Consider the following 16,035-nt stretch of genomic DNA (forward strand, 5'->3'; position numbering starts at 1 on the left):
TATGCACCTTTGAACAATTCGACGATTGACAGTTTTGTCCCGAACTCTACACAACATACAGAAATGCCAGAAGGAGTTGCTGACCCACCGATCCATTCTTCTTTTAGTTTTAATTTTCACAATGCTTTTTTATCCACTTTTTATACTCTTCTATCGGACGTGCAGCATTCTCTTCATACACTGTTCACGGGTTTCCTTTTACGAATCACAAAAAAAAAAACGTTAGGAGTAGACCATCGCGTGCACGTGGCCTGTCCTTCTGTGTTTGTTCCAGCGGAGCAGTTTAGTTTTTATTCTTTACACGTAAATTACTGTTCAATTAACACACTCGTTTGCTATTCTTCTGCAAGCGAGTGGTTGCTGTTTTATTGTTAAAGAAAAATAATCTTTTCTAAGCGATCGGGGTTTGTTAATGTTTTTTCTTCTTTAATTTATTTTCTCCACACATCCAGCTCGCTTTCGTGTGCTCTGTAGTATTTCAACTGTATCTCTTACGGCTCCCTCTTGTCTTGGAATTGTCGTAGCGAAAGTTTGTTGTTCGTTATGTACAAAACGTATGCAGTAAAAACTGGTATCAAAGTAGATGTCTGACCAGAGGAAACAATGCCCATGTGTACGCATTCTGTGCAACCTATATTTGAAACAATAGCCAATACATGTTCACCAAACAAAATAAGAAAAAAATGGATTCCATAAACAAGATCAAATAAAGCAAATAAATATTTTCGCTTGTTTCACAGACACACACACACGATCGGCAACATCCTTCTTAATACGCACACGTTTCTCTACTTATTTTCTTGTTTCTTCACGTTTTGCTACTCAGTCTTTGTTCGGCATGGTAGTTTCAAGATGCTGTGAATAAAATAAGAATTAAACTGAGCAGATTATAAATTGCGGCATCGTTCGCTTAACTTAAGGCAACAGAACAAGGCAAGGAATAAAGAAGAAGAGCAAACAAACGATCAAGCTAATATAAAAAAAAAAACAATGCTCAGCTCTAAACCACGAGTGTTACCAGCCTGTAATATGTCTATTCCTTGGATGTTGCCGTCATTCGTCGTGCTGCCACTGCTATGCGAATTGTTCTTTATTTCAATTGTCCGAAAGTTGAGCAATCACGGGAGGAGAACATGCAGATCGCGCTATAAACCCATCATCCCATCGAAATGGGCGCCAAAAAAAGTAAAACAAATTCAACATTCCTTCCTTTCTGACTGTCTTTGCTTTGCGCGTTTTGGTGTTTCAAAGCCTTGAAAAGGTGAAAAGGTTTAATATATTACGAACTTTCGCCAATGGTGTGGATTTTACTGTAAGCTGTACGCGATCCGGGCTCCGAAGAGTAAGTTAAGGGCCTACACGTTCAGTTACGCGTGGGGGTGTGGGAGCAGCGGTTTATTTGTTTTCTTTACACTATATATCCCATTTGTTCAACCTAATCAATCTATCCTGTTCGACACAATATGCTACGTGCACGGACGCACGCACACACGCTCTCTCTCTGCTCATCTCTCACTCACTTATTTCCGTATCAAATCGGGCTTCATATACACACATATGACTCTTTTTAACAAAAAAAGGTCATCCTTATACATATATTTATATAGTATGTATAGCATTCTAGCTCACCTTCCGAAAGCATTTCTTTCATCCATACGTTGTCGTCGTCAGTATCCGACCATAGTTTGCTTCTACTGTGCAAAGATGTATTGTTATGTGTGTGTGTATTTCGAGCATTTTAACCCCAATTCTTTGTTACGTACTTTCATGTTGTACGTTCACGTTCGTCGTGTCACGAGTTGTAATAATATAATGTGTTTGTGTGTGTGTGTGTTTTCCGCTTTGTCTCATCTATCATCCTTGCGCGAGAGTATGCTGCTACAATGTTAAGACCACAGAGTGCATCGCTCCACATACGCGCATCTACACATATCTATTAGAAAATGTAAATGGGCATCTTCTGGTATCAGGTGCGGATAGCCTGTTGTTGCGCACTGACCACACATATGGTTCGAGATGGTCCGAGTTTTTTTTTCTTCTTCTCTTAATTCATTTCTCTCTTATGCAGTCCTTGCTAAAGTTTGTTTAGAACCATTCTATTTATTTCTAGGATCGTCCATCTAATTTAGATCGTTACATTATCAACTAAAATTTGGAGCAACATCGTACCGTTGTCCTGCCTGCTCCTGCTCTTAATCATCCATCACTACACAATCCATCCGTCCATTCATTCATTCATTCCGTCGAGTGACCGACCGGTTTCTCGTTTAGCGCCATTGTTTCATTCTAACTAATGCCTACTCATCGTCATCCATCATCATCATCATCATCTGTCTCGCACGTACGCTTCTATTCGCTTTGCTACTAATGCTTATCTGTATGATCCCTTCCATTACGTTTTGTTGTGTAACTGTATGTGTCGGTGTGTTTGTGTGTTTCGCTAATTTGTAGCTGTCAGTGTCCTTAGTCTTTTTAGGTTTTCTTTAAAACTAAACCCTACTACTCAAAAAGATGCATGTTTGTTTACTCACGGTGCAATGGAAAGAAACTCGACTTAGTCCACAATCAGTCACTCCTATGTCCAACCAGCGAGTGATTATTTTCTGTTTTTTTTTCGTTTTTTTGCTTTGTACAATACAGCATCATTCATGCAAAACTTGCAGAGCTGCAGTTGTCTCACATATGCGCGACCGGATCCATCGTTACTAAGCATCCAACAAGTGTTGATTTTGCTTCCCTGTTAACAGAATTGCATTGCCATCGTTTGTGTGTGTGTGTGTGTGTGTTGCATAGTAGCATATTAATTGAGCAGTGCTTCCATGGTGTACGGATGTGGCGGTTGTTGCTGCGATTGGTTCTGTGGTCGATGTAAAAGATGACTATGCTGATGATAACTGTTATGGTTTGTTATCGGTGGCGCCAGTTGCGATGGATGCTGCTGGGATTGATGCTGTTGGAATTGTTGCTGTAGCAACAGTTGCTGCTGTTGCTGCTGCTGCTGTTGACGTAACTGGTGTTGCTGCAGGTGAGAATTGTTGTAGTGGCGTAAGTTCTGCTGTTGCTGTTGCTGTTGCTGATGGTGAATTCCTTGCTGAGACGCGGGATGGTGAGACAGATGAATATGGGCGTGGTACTGCTGATGTTGGTGTCTATGTGAATTCGTCATATTGGATTGTTGCTGACGGTGGTGCTGTTGCTGATGATGTTGATGGTGCTGCTGCTGCTGCTGCTGCTGCTGGGAAAAGTGCATGTTCTTCGACGGTTCGGGTCAGTCTAGGATTACAACCTGTAGATCACTTTTATTGCTGTCGGTAGCGGCCACCCCACCGCCACCACCACTACTGCTATTGTTACTGCTACTGCTTCCACTGTTGTTAGTACTGCTGCTGCTGCTGCTGCTGCTGTTGTTCGTCAAAGCAGCTGTCCCGGAAGACACTAACGAAGTTCCGGTGGGTCCTCCAGGCAACGAAGGTACACCTCCTCCGACTGGCGATAAGACAGGACCAGCACCTCCTCCACCACCACCACTGCCACCCAACGATCCACTGAGGGCAAGGCTCGAGGCTGCTGTTAGTGGATGAACGCCGGCCAAGGCTGCTGCCGCTGCAGCTACGGCCGCTGAATTGAGATTAAGATTTAGGTTAGCCGTAGTGGGGTGCTGCACCGCATTCGCCGCTGCTAGTTGTGCTGCGTGACCCAGCTGGGCGGTAAGCTGTGCCGGTAGACTAGGTGTCGCAGAGGCCACTGGCAAGAGGGCGGCCACGATCGCCGAGTACTTCGGGTGCAAATTTCGCCAAGGTTTGCGTGCCGCTCGACGCAACTCTACTATTGGAATTTCGCGCCGTAATTTACTGTATGGAAAGAAGAAATAATGCATGTTTCATTAACGCTCCTCTGAGTTTGTACCGTTGAGTATAATGCGCTACTTACCGGCCCGCTTTGGTAGAACGGTAAAACACATCATCCGGCGCATCATTCCAGCTGATCACTTGTTTTCGTCCGGAACCAGTTCGAGCCATTTGGGCAATTTTTGGTTTTCCATTCATCTGCAATACAATGTTTGAGTGTATTAAAGGATTTGTTTAACATGTTAATGATGACGCCGGTGATTCATAATAAAGCCAATCAGACTTTCACTCACATGGTGTCGGGGAAGAGGTTGTCCAGCGGATTGTGCGGCTGCAATCATTGCCGCGTACTGTTCAGGAGTTGGCCGATGCGATGGTCTAGGGTCCTTATTAGGTCGCTTGGCCGGTGGTGCTACGGTAGCTGCAAAGACCATACAGTTCAGTCAAAAATTAAATTACCCAACACATGATGCAGTATTCGAAAATATTTTCACAATCGGTTAAATTTAAGAAATATTAACTTTGGAAACGTGTTACAGCCCTTCAAAGAACATATCGGAAATATCAGTTCCCTTATACCGCATTAGCGGGTTTTAAATGATTAACAGCATTGTCGTTACAAACATCTTGTCTATAAAACTATAAACACATTGCACAAATGCTTACCATCGATTCCATTTGCATCTTCATACGGTCGACGTTTCAACGATGTCGCTCCAGACGATGCCATGCTGCTGCCGGTAGACGGCTGTCCACTCGGTGAACTGTTATTAGATGACAAAGTGCTTGCGTGTAGATTGATTGCCGGCAGGGCTCCACCAGCAGTCGAACCGGTACTACCTGCACTTCCGGTCACTGCAGAAAAACCTGATGCTGCGATACTGCTATTACTACCACCACCTCCAACCACAATCGGTGTAACCGCCAATCCACCGGATCCGACCAGTGGTGCCAATTTGCCGCTGAGCGCACCGCCCACCGTTCCCGGCAATGACGCTGCTCCTCCAAGGACACCGGCCGCCGAGGGGGCGACCGCATTCGTCGGTTTGCTACCAGCCTCTTCACCCTTATTTGGTATCCGATCGTACAACAGTGTACCGTCCGGGGCTTTCGGTGGTTTCGGAAAAGCTACCACGTCCGGTTTCGGCATGTTTTCCTTCGGTGTTAGCACCAACCATTCGTTAACGCTGACGCCCGGATTGCCGAGCCGGTTCGCGATGTGTGTTACGCTTCCACGATCCTTCTTCCGGAACGTGAGCAACCGTCGGATCTCCGTTAAGCTTTTGCCAGCTTCCGCATTTGCAACTGCAAGTAACGAGAAAAATGTTCGATGTCAAAAGTCCTTGAGATCCTGTTCTTAGCTAGGCACTTACACTCTTGCTTAACACTAGCTATGTTAATAGCGTAAGACGGTTGACGGGCTGCCTTTTTCGATCGTATTATGTGTCGACATAACCGTCGGGACAGTCGCGTCGTTAGTGTCGTGTGCAGATAGAATGCGGTTCGCGTTTTCATGATGGGTCGCGGCGATCCGGATCGAATCTGTATACCGTGGGCCTGTGCGTAATGCCTAGCCAGGTGAGCCTTTAGCTTGAACTCCTTGCCACAATTCACAATTGAACATTTAAACGATGGGCTGGGGAATAAAGCATACACGCACAGATAAATAAAAATGACCCACAACAGTTGAGCTCTTGCTCAGCTTGCATACCTATGCGGTCGGTGATTACTCAACCCTCCAGGAGAACCAGTGGCAGCAGCCACACCGCCCAGACCACCGATCGGACCGGAACTAGCTACAATCGTAAGATCATCATCGATATCGCTGCCAGCGCTCCGCTTCTTCAGCGAAACCGGCGATGCATTGCTGCTAGTGGTGTTGATCGTAGCCACCGGATCGACCTCTCCGTTGTCCGCTAGCCTAGATGCAACTTTAAGGCCTCCGTAACGCTTCCAATAATTCCAACAGTTCTGACACAGCCGATTATTGAGGTGTACCGGACCCCAGGAGTACCACTGCGGAAATGAAAGTAAGCCACCCATTATTGAAAGTCCTTGGAGCTATCTTACAACTACACAGTTTACAGTCGATCCATACCTGCGGCGAAGCCATAGTAGCACAAGATTCACATGCCTTGGTACTGCTATACATCATCATTTCCACGCTGCCCCCGTTCGAGTTGCCGTTCAATATACCCTTGTTGTTGTTCGTTATCAATGCCGGGCTCGGTTTGGTGTAGTTCGGAATGTAGACCTGTTTCAACTTGGATTCCGCCTCGACCGCTTTCACACGCTTCTGCTGCACGTAGCGATCTGTCGTTTTCCACATGTAGTAGTATTCCACTATGCTCTTCAGGGTTTTCCACGGTAGCTAAAACGATAGAAAGGCACAGGATTATGAACCTATATGAATATGTACAGTAATATTCAAGATCAACAGACGTGCAGAACCTAGCTTGCACTCCGACACAGAGAGGCAAAGAGAGTGGAGGAGAGACAGAGAGATAGAAAATCCTCGAAAGGTACTTTACTGCCGTTTACTCACAAAGTCGTTTCTGATATCGTTGAAGTCCTTGCCGTACTTGTCGAGTGCGTCTTCGAACAGGTTCGCTTCGGAGGCACTCCATTCCTCCATCTCGTCCCGGCACAGAACTGGCCCGCTCGATGGAACCAGCGAACACATTGCAGTCTCTATCGAATAGTTGTGTTTATGGAGCGTGTCCATAGCATGAAACTGTGGAGAAAAAGACGGTTAGGTTAAAGCGCATTGCTCTTCCAGATGTCCGCCACCGGCTATACGCACTAAGGTAATATCACGGCTTGCAGCTGCTGCAGACATATGTAGGGACGGTTGCTTGACGGAGCTGGTACAGTCGAGCGCCCTCGCGAAGGTGCCAACCGATCGCGACACTACCAGAAACTGATCGATCTTCTTGTCGGTTAGCGAATGTTGCGGTGTCCACACAAGCGTCTCCAGCTCCTCAATGTTACGATCATCCTTCTCGCCCGGTTTCAACATTTGCTGCAGATCCGTCTGATACCGTGCCCCAACCCGAATCTCACCCTTGTCCGCGAGCAACGTTTTCTGCGTTGGATCGAACACGAGACAGTAAAAAAATGTGTCCTGCAAGCAGAGAGAAGCAAAATTGGTGCATTCATTCAGAACATACGATTATTAAGCTTTCGAGAGGGGCCATATAATAATGGTGCCATTCAAGTTCGAAGGTCTACTGTAACGATCACCGGGGGATGCAAAGTCGCCGATTTGGAAATCGATCCTTTACTACTACTCACGTCTTTGTTCAAGTAACTGAGCAATGATTCCTCTTCGTTTAGCAGCGTTACGGAGCATTTGCCCCGTATCTGGGTGGCAGGGAGCGTTTCGACTTGGCGCGACAGGAACAGTTCCCGCTGCTTCATCTGGTGCCGCTGTTTCGGGTTAAGATGTTCCCCACGTTCCCCAGCGCCTCCACCACTGTTGGGACTGCTGTTTCGTTCTTCCTCTAGCGCAACTGTAAGATAGAAAATAAGTGAAAAAATCACATTTATGTTAATAAAGTCATAAAGTACGCATTCAAACATTGGCTAGATTTTTACAACGTTGTCAAATGATTTGAAGCAACGATTTCCATATAACTGTCGAGGAACTGCGATTAAAGACTTGTTCACGCTCTTAATATTGCCGAAAAGAGAAATTGGAGATCATACTTCTAGGTGCAGCCGTTTCGTGTATGACAACATCTTTTGCGCTTCTGACCATTAAACAAACAGTCTTGTGTTGTGTAACCGTAAAATCCTGCGTAAACTAATAAGGTTAATAGAAGTCGATGAATTTATTGCTTTGAATCCGGAATCCTGATATGAAAATATCCGCCCAAAGCCGTTATCCTGTCATTAGAGAAGCATTAATTCAATCATTCTGTAGTCATGGACCAGTGTGTAAAGGGCGATTAAATTTTGCGTAATTTTACATGTACGACAGCTAGGGAATTGCGGAAGGATTATTCGCCAAAAGGGCTTTCTTCTGTAGAGTTTTTTTTATACATATTATTTGCTGAGTTCCACGATTATGCTTCTAAGTGAAGTATCAATTCACACACGTCACGGTAGTTGCGTGCTTTATAGTGTGAGAAGATAGGAAGACCAACATATCTATCAGTCACTAATGGGACTGGGAACTAAACCTGACGAAGAAAGGGGAAAAGGATATAGATGCGCAAAGCCCCCCACCGGTCACAATCTGGTCACAAACAAGGTGGGGGCGCCGACATCACCATCCACAGTAAGGAGGAAAATGTTTCATCGCCCGCGCGCGCACCCATTGACTGCTCTCCCCTCGCGAAAGATCCTCTTTCTCTGACTCTTGGACCTCGCCAGCTCCATCGTCGGTGACCATCAGCAGCATCGGGCGAAACAACAACCGGAAGGCGACCGTATTAATTAAGCATGCATGCAATCAATTTCATGCATGTCCGCGTCATCGTCGTCGTTTTAGCGTTTGGTTGATGTGAGAGAAGCACCGTCAAACGCATTCGACGCACCAACGTCCTAAGCGCGTTTCACTGCAAACGGTCATGCAATCATGTGTATCCTACCTACCACTACACTATATAAGGCCTTATGTTCTTTGTGCTGTTTAGCAGGCATCATATATAATTCCCATACCACGGTTTAATTGCTGTAGAAATCAAGTTTCATTTTATGCCACAAAGCATTTTAGCAACAGAACACTTACCCTGTACAGTTTTAGTTATAAGAATTCGATGTCCCACATTCGAAAAGCGATAATTGCACCTTTCACCCAAAAGTGTCTTCCTTCATTTCAGCTCTGTGACCGGAAACTTCATGCCGGACGAATTTGCAACACGGCGTGGCGTTGTGAAGGATTTTCTATCAAAAACACCACGACGAACGCACCCTCCCTCCTTTTGCCGTCCGATATCGGCGAACGTTCAATTTTCCCACAGCGGCGGTTCCTCCAGAACGCTTAAAAGGGCTGCCAGTTCTATGGCAGGGTCGCCCCCTCCCGTCCTCGTATCCTGTTGGCCATCTATGTCCTCTCCCCACATTGAAACACACACACACACACACATAATAACGTTGTATTTGCGCACTGTTTACGCACACCATAACGCATGCAGCAAGCTCGGTGTTGTGTTTGCCTGATTTCGGATTCCAGCACAACACAAATCAACGGTGTGTGTTCTTCCTATTCTGCTCCTTCGACGCGACACACCAAAATTATCCACCCACCACCCCTTCGAAACAATTCTTTGGATTCTCGGCCGGTCCCTTCTTGCTTCGGCGAAACTCCCGACGGCTCTAGCTTTTCCTCCCATTTTCCGAGTGCAATTTAAGCGCAACCGGGGCGCACTGTACGCAGCAAACAAATAGGCCCAAGCTCGCACACATACAAACACGCGCACACACTCACACCCAGCGAGGGAGCTGGCAAAACCTTTGCCGCATTTTCCCCAAGCCGGCAGCCATGTATATGTCTGCCGATGTGTTAGCACGGTGAAAGGTTGGATGGTGTTTCAGGGCTCCATCTCCCATTCCACCACCCTGTCTCACGGTGTGTAAAGGACTTTCGAAGCAGAAATTTAATATACGCGGGTATATTCGTATATTCCACCGTGTTTGCGTACGAGCAGGGACGAGCACAGGGTGCCTGTCCGGTCTGGTGCTCGAATTAAATTTTTTACGCAAAAGCAAGGTTGCTGCTGGGCTGAAGCAGAGTAGTGTGCGGATACGCGCGGCGCGAGGATTCGAGGTGGTTGAGGTTAGAATTGATGAGGCTTTTTTAGGCCCACATCCCCTTTTTGCGCTAGTCGTGTATTTGAGTGCGAGTGCCCACTTCAGTTTTTGGCGAAATTCGATTTTCGGTTCACCGTCACACCTCCACCTCCCGCCCGCACCCACATCATCAATTGTCCTTCCTCCCCTGCGGGCCGCGCTTGGTCCCAGCCTCATGGCGGAAAACCGTCGAAGCGTGGAAAAGTTTGACAGACTTCCATGGTAACATGGCGCACGACGGTAGGGTACCATCGCCTCCATCACCACCACCACCACCACCACCGGTGCGTTAATCGCACAAGATCGCTACGGAACCGAATCCGGACGGCATCGTGGTACTAATGTCTAACGGAGTGGTGCATTTGAAGTCCCTGCTGGGCGTTTGAAATTGAATAGCGCATCGTTGTTTGTGTGTTGCACGGCACACGTGACTAGCATCGTTTCGACACGCTGGCAGGTTGAATATTTAACTCATTTCAAATGAGCAAAGAGAAACCAATTAACACCGTTTGCCATTATAACTTCTCACCTTTATATAAAACTAATTTAGACCCTTCATATAGACAATTCTAAAACTTCCCAAAATCTCTATTCGAAGCAACACATTTGATTAATTATTTATTTAAAATACAAGACAAAACACACGCCAAGACAAAAACTAATTCACGTTAAACGCTGCTCCTTCATGGTTCTTCCTTCTTGCACAAGCTCGGCAAGGGCGTTGTGAAAAACCACACATCGGCACCTTTCACAAAAACGCCGCACAACATGGACGCGCGCCCGAGAGGAGCTCGCTTTCATCTTTCATTTCGAGACGAAAAGTGTTGCTGGCGTATCGCGCGTATCGACGACAGAAAACCACCTTTTCCCATCCGTCCCTGGAGACACCATTTTTTCCCTCTCTTTTTTTTATCTGCCTTACCAGACCACCGTGTAGCCAGCGCAACGGCAAAGGATAGCTAATGCTGCAGCATGTTTAGGGGTTGGTGGTAGTCGGTGTGTGTGTGTGTGTGTGTGTGTAGGTCCAGGAGGTGGAGGATATTTGCTACAGTTGCGTTTGCGTTTCGCAAGTACAAACACGATGACGATGGTATGCCATTGACGTCGGCTAAAGTCGGAAACGGTCAGGGTGGTGACGGGTACCAAATTTAGGGAGTAAAGGGAGCGACGAAACTTTCACCAGATACGGCGCGCGGGATATGCACGGATGGGTGGACGGTGCGAGAAAATGGGTGCTCAATATTTAATGAAATTTCTCCCACTTTTCTAATTGCACAGGAGAACAAACCATCCCCAAAACACCGATGACGGACTCTTCTACTATTACCCGAACTAGTAGTGTAGACTGTTGGGCCCCGGGAAAACCTCGCTCGCATCACAAGCTAAGCACAGGGACAGAGGAACAGGAAGCGCGAGAGAGAGAGAGAGAGAGGACCTGGTGGACGAAAGCGAACCGTGAAGGCGGGTTTTTGTGTATCGAAAATTTTCGTATAATCTTCCCCCTTCATTTCTCCCCCTCTCAGGACCGAGACCCACCTCTTCCTTACCAAAAAAAAAAAGCATCAAAAACACAACCGATTCCGGAATACCGGGTACTGTGGTGGAGAGGTGGTGATTGGCGGGAAAACGTAATGGAAGGATTGGATGGTAGTGGGAAAACCCATTTTCGCGAGTGGAGATGAAAAAAGGATCCGGGCCCCGATATGCTGCTGCTCTGGTTCGGTTGGCTGTGGCTGTATCCGGTCGCCCTTTCGGTTAGAGGATTTACATACCCGCTACGCACACATTTGCGCGATACATCCCACACATGTGCACGCTGCCAGCACCGAACAAGCGAGATGACTTGTGGTGAGGTATCCATCCAAGCAACGGAGCATAAACGGCAAACGCAACTGATCAACCGTCCAGTTGGAGAAAGGGAAGTACCGTAGTACCGTGAGCCTGGTAATAGATGGCGCGTCGCAATCTCTCTCGAGAATGCTTCTAATGTGTGTTCGACGAAACGATATGGGCGCAGTCCGCAAATCGCGTCCTTCCCAGGCCAAAGCTAACCTTTAATGGGTTGTGGTGTGTGCGTGTATGATGGTTTCGGGGTTACGCTTGTTCTCTCCTAAAAATGAAAAGTTTATATCAAAATGGCGAAATATAACTACGTTAAACTTCCTGATTCCCAGAATACCTAGTTTATGTTTTACAATCAATCTCTCATAACGCGTTTTTCAATTCCGGGAACCTTCAGTTTTGAAGCTTATTTTCAAAATTTAAAAAGGAAAAACAGTTTAGGTCAATGTTGATAAAAAGTTGCTGTGAAGATAATGAAAGTGTTCACATCGTTGAAACATAAATGTAGCAAGGAATACAATATTGCATTAGGGGTAAAAAAAGTCCAACATAATGTCGTATTGCTGTATTTCCGTATGTTGTGGGCCTGGCTTTCTGTGATTTTATCCGTAGCTAGGTAGTCTGTCCTGCGAAAAGGGAGACGTTTTGGATGGGATTTGTTCCCCGGTCCGTTCGCTGGAAGACTGGCACCGTTATCGCCTCGGCCACCGGACCGGACCCGTTTGTTTAAACTTTGATAATAATAATCGCCATCACTCTATCTCAATTTGAGCCCATCACACCTGTTCTGTCCCTGTGGACAACTTAAAAAGAATTTATTGGCTCGGTCGTCTGGTGTCATTCTCATGACATGACCAGCCCACTGGAGCCTAGCAAGGCTGATCTTCTTTGCTACTATAACCTTGAAAGGTATCGGTTTGTCATTTCTGGCTTTCTGTGACTTGATTTTACCCGCAGCTGGATAGTCAGACCTGCGTTCGGGTATGCAGCCTAGATGTGACTGGTGCCGATGTTTTCTCGGACACCGGACTGTTACACATACTGCGATAAACGAGGCATAATGAGTACTGGGACTGCAAATTTTCCACAGTATACAGTTTTAGCTTGGTCTATCGCGACAGGTGTTTTAAGTGGAGCAATTTCCTCAGTTAAGAGCTCATTCTCCAAAACAAACTCTACGCAACTTCGGATAATAACTCGCAATATTCATTGCATCAAGAAGTGAAACCAAAAACAACAATCCGATTCTCCCTGAACCTATTACACAAGTTAATCAATGCCCCACATTTGATCGTTGAAAAACGAATGAGTGTATTTTTTTTATTACATTAAAGTAGCATTTAAATTCGTTTAAAGCACAAAATCAATAATCAAAATTATACGCACACGTGTCGCCCCCCACACCTTGCACACAGAGAGGACAGTGAACCAATTATATTGCAAAAGGAAAGAAAAAAAACCCACACACACCGCTTGAGTTGACCGCTCGGTGGTCAACCGCAAAACCGCAATTTCCACCCGTGTTTCTGCTAACAATTGTCGCCCGTTCAACAAGTGATGATAAAAGCTATATTAAAAAGATGAAATAAAAACACCAGACCAGCCCGTTCGGTGCAGCAGGCCGGCGGATGGTGCCACCAAAACATAATTATTATGCTCCATTTCCATCCATCGCCGCGTGCTCTCGGTGCGCCAGGCGAGTGTGTTTCCCGGTCGGTCCCACGCTGCACCTGGTTAGTGTGATTTATTCATCACGGCGTGCTCGGCGTGTTTCGATCGAATCGTTTCATTCGCTGTCGGTGCAACATTGAAACATTGAATTGACACGGGCCGCATGCATCGCAGATTGTTCATCGTAAAATGGAGCATCTGATTTCCAATGTCAGCGATATACACCCCCCACAGCACACCGCACAACACCGACACACATTATTATTGCCCAATTTTCCACACTTTAATGTTTTCGGGAGCGATTTTTAACAACCGATCAAGTGGCGGACCGGTCTACCACCTTCCGAACACACACAATACAATGCCGACCCGTGTCGATGAGATTGGAATACTTCAATATTTCTGAAATGCGAAATGCATCACATCGATCAGTTGTTTCGCTTTACAGCGCTTTAAGAGGCGCTGTTAGTTTTTTTGTCTTGCAACAATGTCAGTCGTTTTCTCCATTACATGTTTCAGAATGCTAATCAATTGCGGCACGTTTGTTATCTTGGAGGAATTTTATTTGCAATCAAATTTATAAGCAAAAGAGTGAAAAATTTAAAGTGTAGAACGTCGGAGAGTAATCAATAAGAAAATAATCAAATTTTTCTTTTAATTATTATATTACGTTGTTGAATAGTCAGTCCTCACGAGCGGGGTACACTTGGGACAGAGCATGAGACAACCGGTTCTGCCGGGGGAAGACCGGTGTCGTTATAGACTCGGCCATCGAATAAACTATGTTAAGGAAACCAATTATGGGAGAGAGCTAGATGTTGTAGCACTCAAAACCAATAAAAAAGCAGAAGTCTTCTCTATGAGGGCCCTTTTCATTGAATTCATAACTTACAACATACATTTTATCACTAATATAATAATGCATCAGAATTTAGTTAAGCTACATAATTTGATAGTTTTTAGATCCTCCTACGTACTTTCGGAAGCCCTCAAAACAACAAAACACAAACGATGTTGGCACCGCTTCTCCGTACGCAGGGCTGACTACTATGCTACGGGTAAAATCAAGTCACAGAAAGCCAGAAATGGCAGGCCGAAACCTTTCGAGGTTATAGTGCCAAGAAAGAAGAAAAAATTGTACCGATAGGTGAATGGACCTTTAAATTTCACGTATCAACAGTCAATACCGATGACAAGCCATATTACAGCCATCTCCACTTAAAATATCTGTCACGACGGACCAAGCTGTATGGAATATTTATTTATTATTACTGTCAGCTGCCGTATTGTTAGCGTTGTATAGAATATTTATACTAAGAATTTTATAGTCCCAGCACCTATGAGGTATGGACTCTGTCACTGATCTGACGAAACCCTTTTTAAGAACATTTGAGAGAAAGATGATCAGTAGGATTTTTTGCCCTGTGTGCAATTGACAGGACAATGCAGGAGTCTAATAATGACGAATATGTACGGTGATCTCACGTTTGTGTCACGATGGTATCACCATGGTTGTACGGCGTTCTCACCGGAATATCGGACTTGCCGGGTTCCGATGGGCTGGTCACGTAATAAAAGAAAAAGCACCAAAAGGCCCAATCCGTCATGTCCCCCAGAAAGACCAGGATGTTGGATTTGCAAACAAAAGAGCTAGACCGTGGGTGATTTGAAGGATTAATGCTGCCAAGATTTATAATTAATTAAAAAAGTCGTTTGTTTTCTTCGCGTTTGTGTTCTAAATCATTATCATCGTCAATGCATTTTTTTTCACTCTATTCTCAAGTTAGGTAAGTAAGCCTAAAGACCTTGGCTTACAGGGTTTTTCAGTTGATAAGGCAATAGCATCCATTTCATGGAAACGGAAAAAATACGGAAATCAAATACCTTTTATTGTGAGTTCCTCAGCTGATAATCTTATAGTAGCCGTTGATATTGCACGCACTTTCCCGAGCGCTGAAAGGACGTGTACAATATCAACGGCTACTATGAGAATATCATCTGAGGTCATCCTAATAAAAGGTATTTGATTTTCTTGTAATCTGAAGCCGTTTCCATATCAACTAGCTTTGTTTTCCATTCCATCTAAGAAGCCTGCCATAAAAATGGATGCTATTGCCTTATCAACTGAAACACCCTCTATTTATTATTTCTACACTTAGATGACTTCGTTATTATAAAAATGAGATGAAAGCAAAATAAAAAATAAAGTAATGAATTCCTTTACCAAACATTTGGATTGATTACGGCAAAAGGAAACATGCATTTGAACAACATGAACAAACGTAACATTGGAAAGAAAATTCAAAACAGCATATTCTACTCTATGTTTCATATACGCTATTTAATTTAACATAGCTTTTTAAATTCAGGTGCCTACAAGTAATCATTGTATTATCATCACTCATCTAAATAGTGGCAAGAAGATCAACACCAAACACGAGCAGGGCACAAAGAAAACCTAAGAATACAAACAACAAAACGAGTGCGTAATTCCATTCCATTCCATTCTTTTTATCATCGACGACGGAAGTTTTTTTTGCATTTGTCTGTGTTTGTTCATTTCCCTTTTTGTCGCTTTTCCCCGTGAGTTTTTCATTTTCAGTACGACGCCCCACAAATCAAGCCCTTTCTTCCTTTACACCACCGCATATCGGCACACACACACTCATTCGTATATATCCATTCTCATCCCAACTTGTTTCACCCTATCCACGACGAAACGGAGCACCACCACCCAAAACGAAAGGACACAAAAAACGCGATACTAAAGCATTTCCGCTAACGAAAGCCACCGAAAATACACCAACAGCAGAGCGAGGGAAGGAGAAAGCGCATTGAGCTTCGGTGGTTTGCGCGACACAAGAAGGAAAGAATTATT

The 16,035-nt window shown here is 45.0% G+C and overlaps 2 protein-coding genes and 1 long non-coding RNA gene across 7 annotated transcripts in view; 1 reads left to right on the top strand and 2 right to left on the bottom strand.

Annotated features, from left to right (window-relative positions):
• Positions 1 to 161: 161 nt before the first annotated feature.
• Positions 162 to 558, top strand: LOC118507890. The gene is made up of 2 exons (XR_004905724.1): positions 162 to 303; positions 453 to 558. It is a non-coding gene; the product is annotated as an uncharacterized LOC118507890 (long non-coding RNA).
• Positions 559 to 1,684: 1,126 nt separating this feature from the next.
• LOC118507882 (metastasis-associated protein MTA1) overlaps positions 1,685 to 16,035 on the bottom strand; it is a 41,809-nt gene continuing 27,458 nt past the window's right edge. For 4 of the 5 annotated variants that reach the window (XM_036047114.1, XM_036047112.1, XM_036047113.1 and 1 more), the window contains exons 5-14: positions 7,143 to 7,360; positions 6,652 to 6,972; positions 6,394 to 6,582; positions 5,947 to 6,219; positions 5,560 to 5,864; positions 5,222 to 5,484; positions 4,515 to 5,153; positions 4,142 to 4,269; positions 3,931 to 4,046; positions 1,706 to 3,851 (exon numbers count right to left, since the gene is read on the bottom strand). In XM_036047114.1, the coding sequence (XP_035903007.1) occupies positions 3,269 to 3,851; positions 3,931 to 4,046; positions 4,142 to 4,269; positions 4,515 to 5,153; positions 5,222 to 5,484; positions 5,560 to 5,864; positions 5,947 to 6,219; positions 6,394 to 6,582; positions 6,652 to 6,972; positions 7,143 to 7,360 (3,035 nt within the window). In that variant the 3' untranslated portion in view covers positions 1,706 to 3,268. Of the gene's footprint in view, positions 3,852 to 3,930; positions 4,047 to 4,141; positions 4,270 to 4,514; positions 5,154 to 5,221; positions 5,485 to 5,559; positions 5,865 to 5,946; positions 6,220 to 6,393; positions 6,583 to 6,651; positions 6,973 to 7,142; positions 7,361 to 16,035 lie in introns of all 5 variants that reach the window. The other variant, XM_036047111.1, reaches the window with a different exon arrangement.
• Positions 2,801 to 3,166, bottom strand: LOC118502363 (putative cyclin-dependent serine/threonine-protein kinase DDB_G0272797/DDB_G0274007). The gene has a single exon (XM_036034581.1). The coding sequence runs from the start codon at positions 3,164 to 3,166 to the stop codon at positions 2,801 to 2,803; it is 366 nt and encodes a 121-aa protein (XP_035890474.1).

Source organism: Anopheles stephensi, chromosome 2, assembly GCF_013141755.1.
Source record: "Anopheles stephensi strain Indian chromosome 2, UCI_ANSTEP_V1.0, whole genome shotgun sequence".
In the NCBI taxonomy this organism is placed as follows: Eukaryota; Metazoa; Arthropoda; class Insecta; order Diptera; family Culicidae; genus Anopheles; species Anopheles stephensi.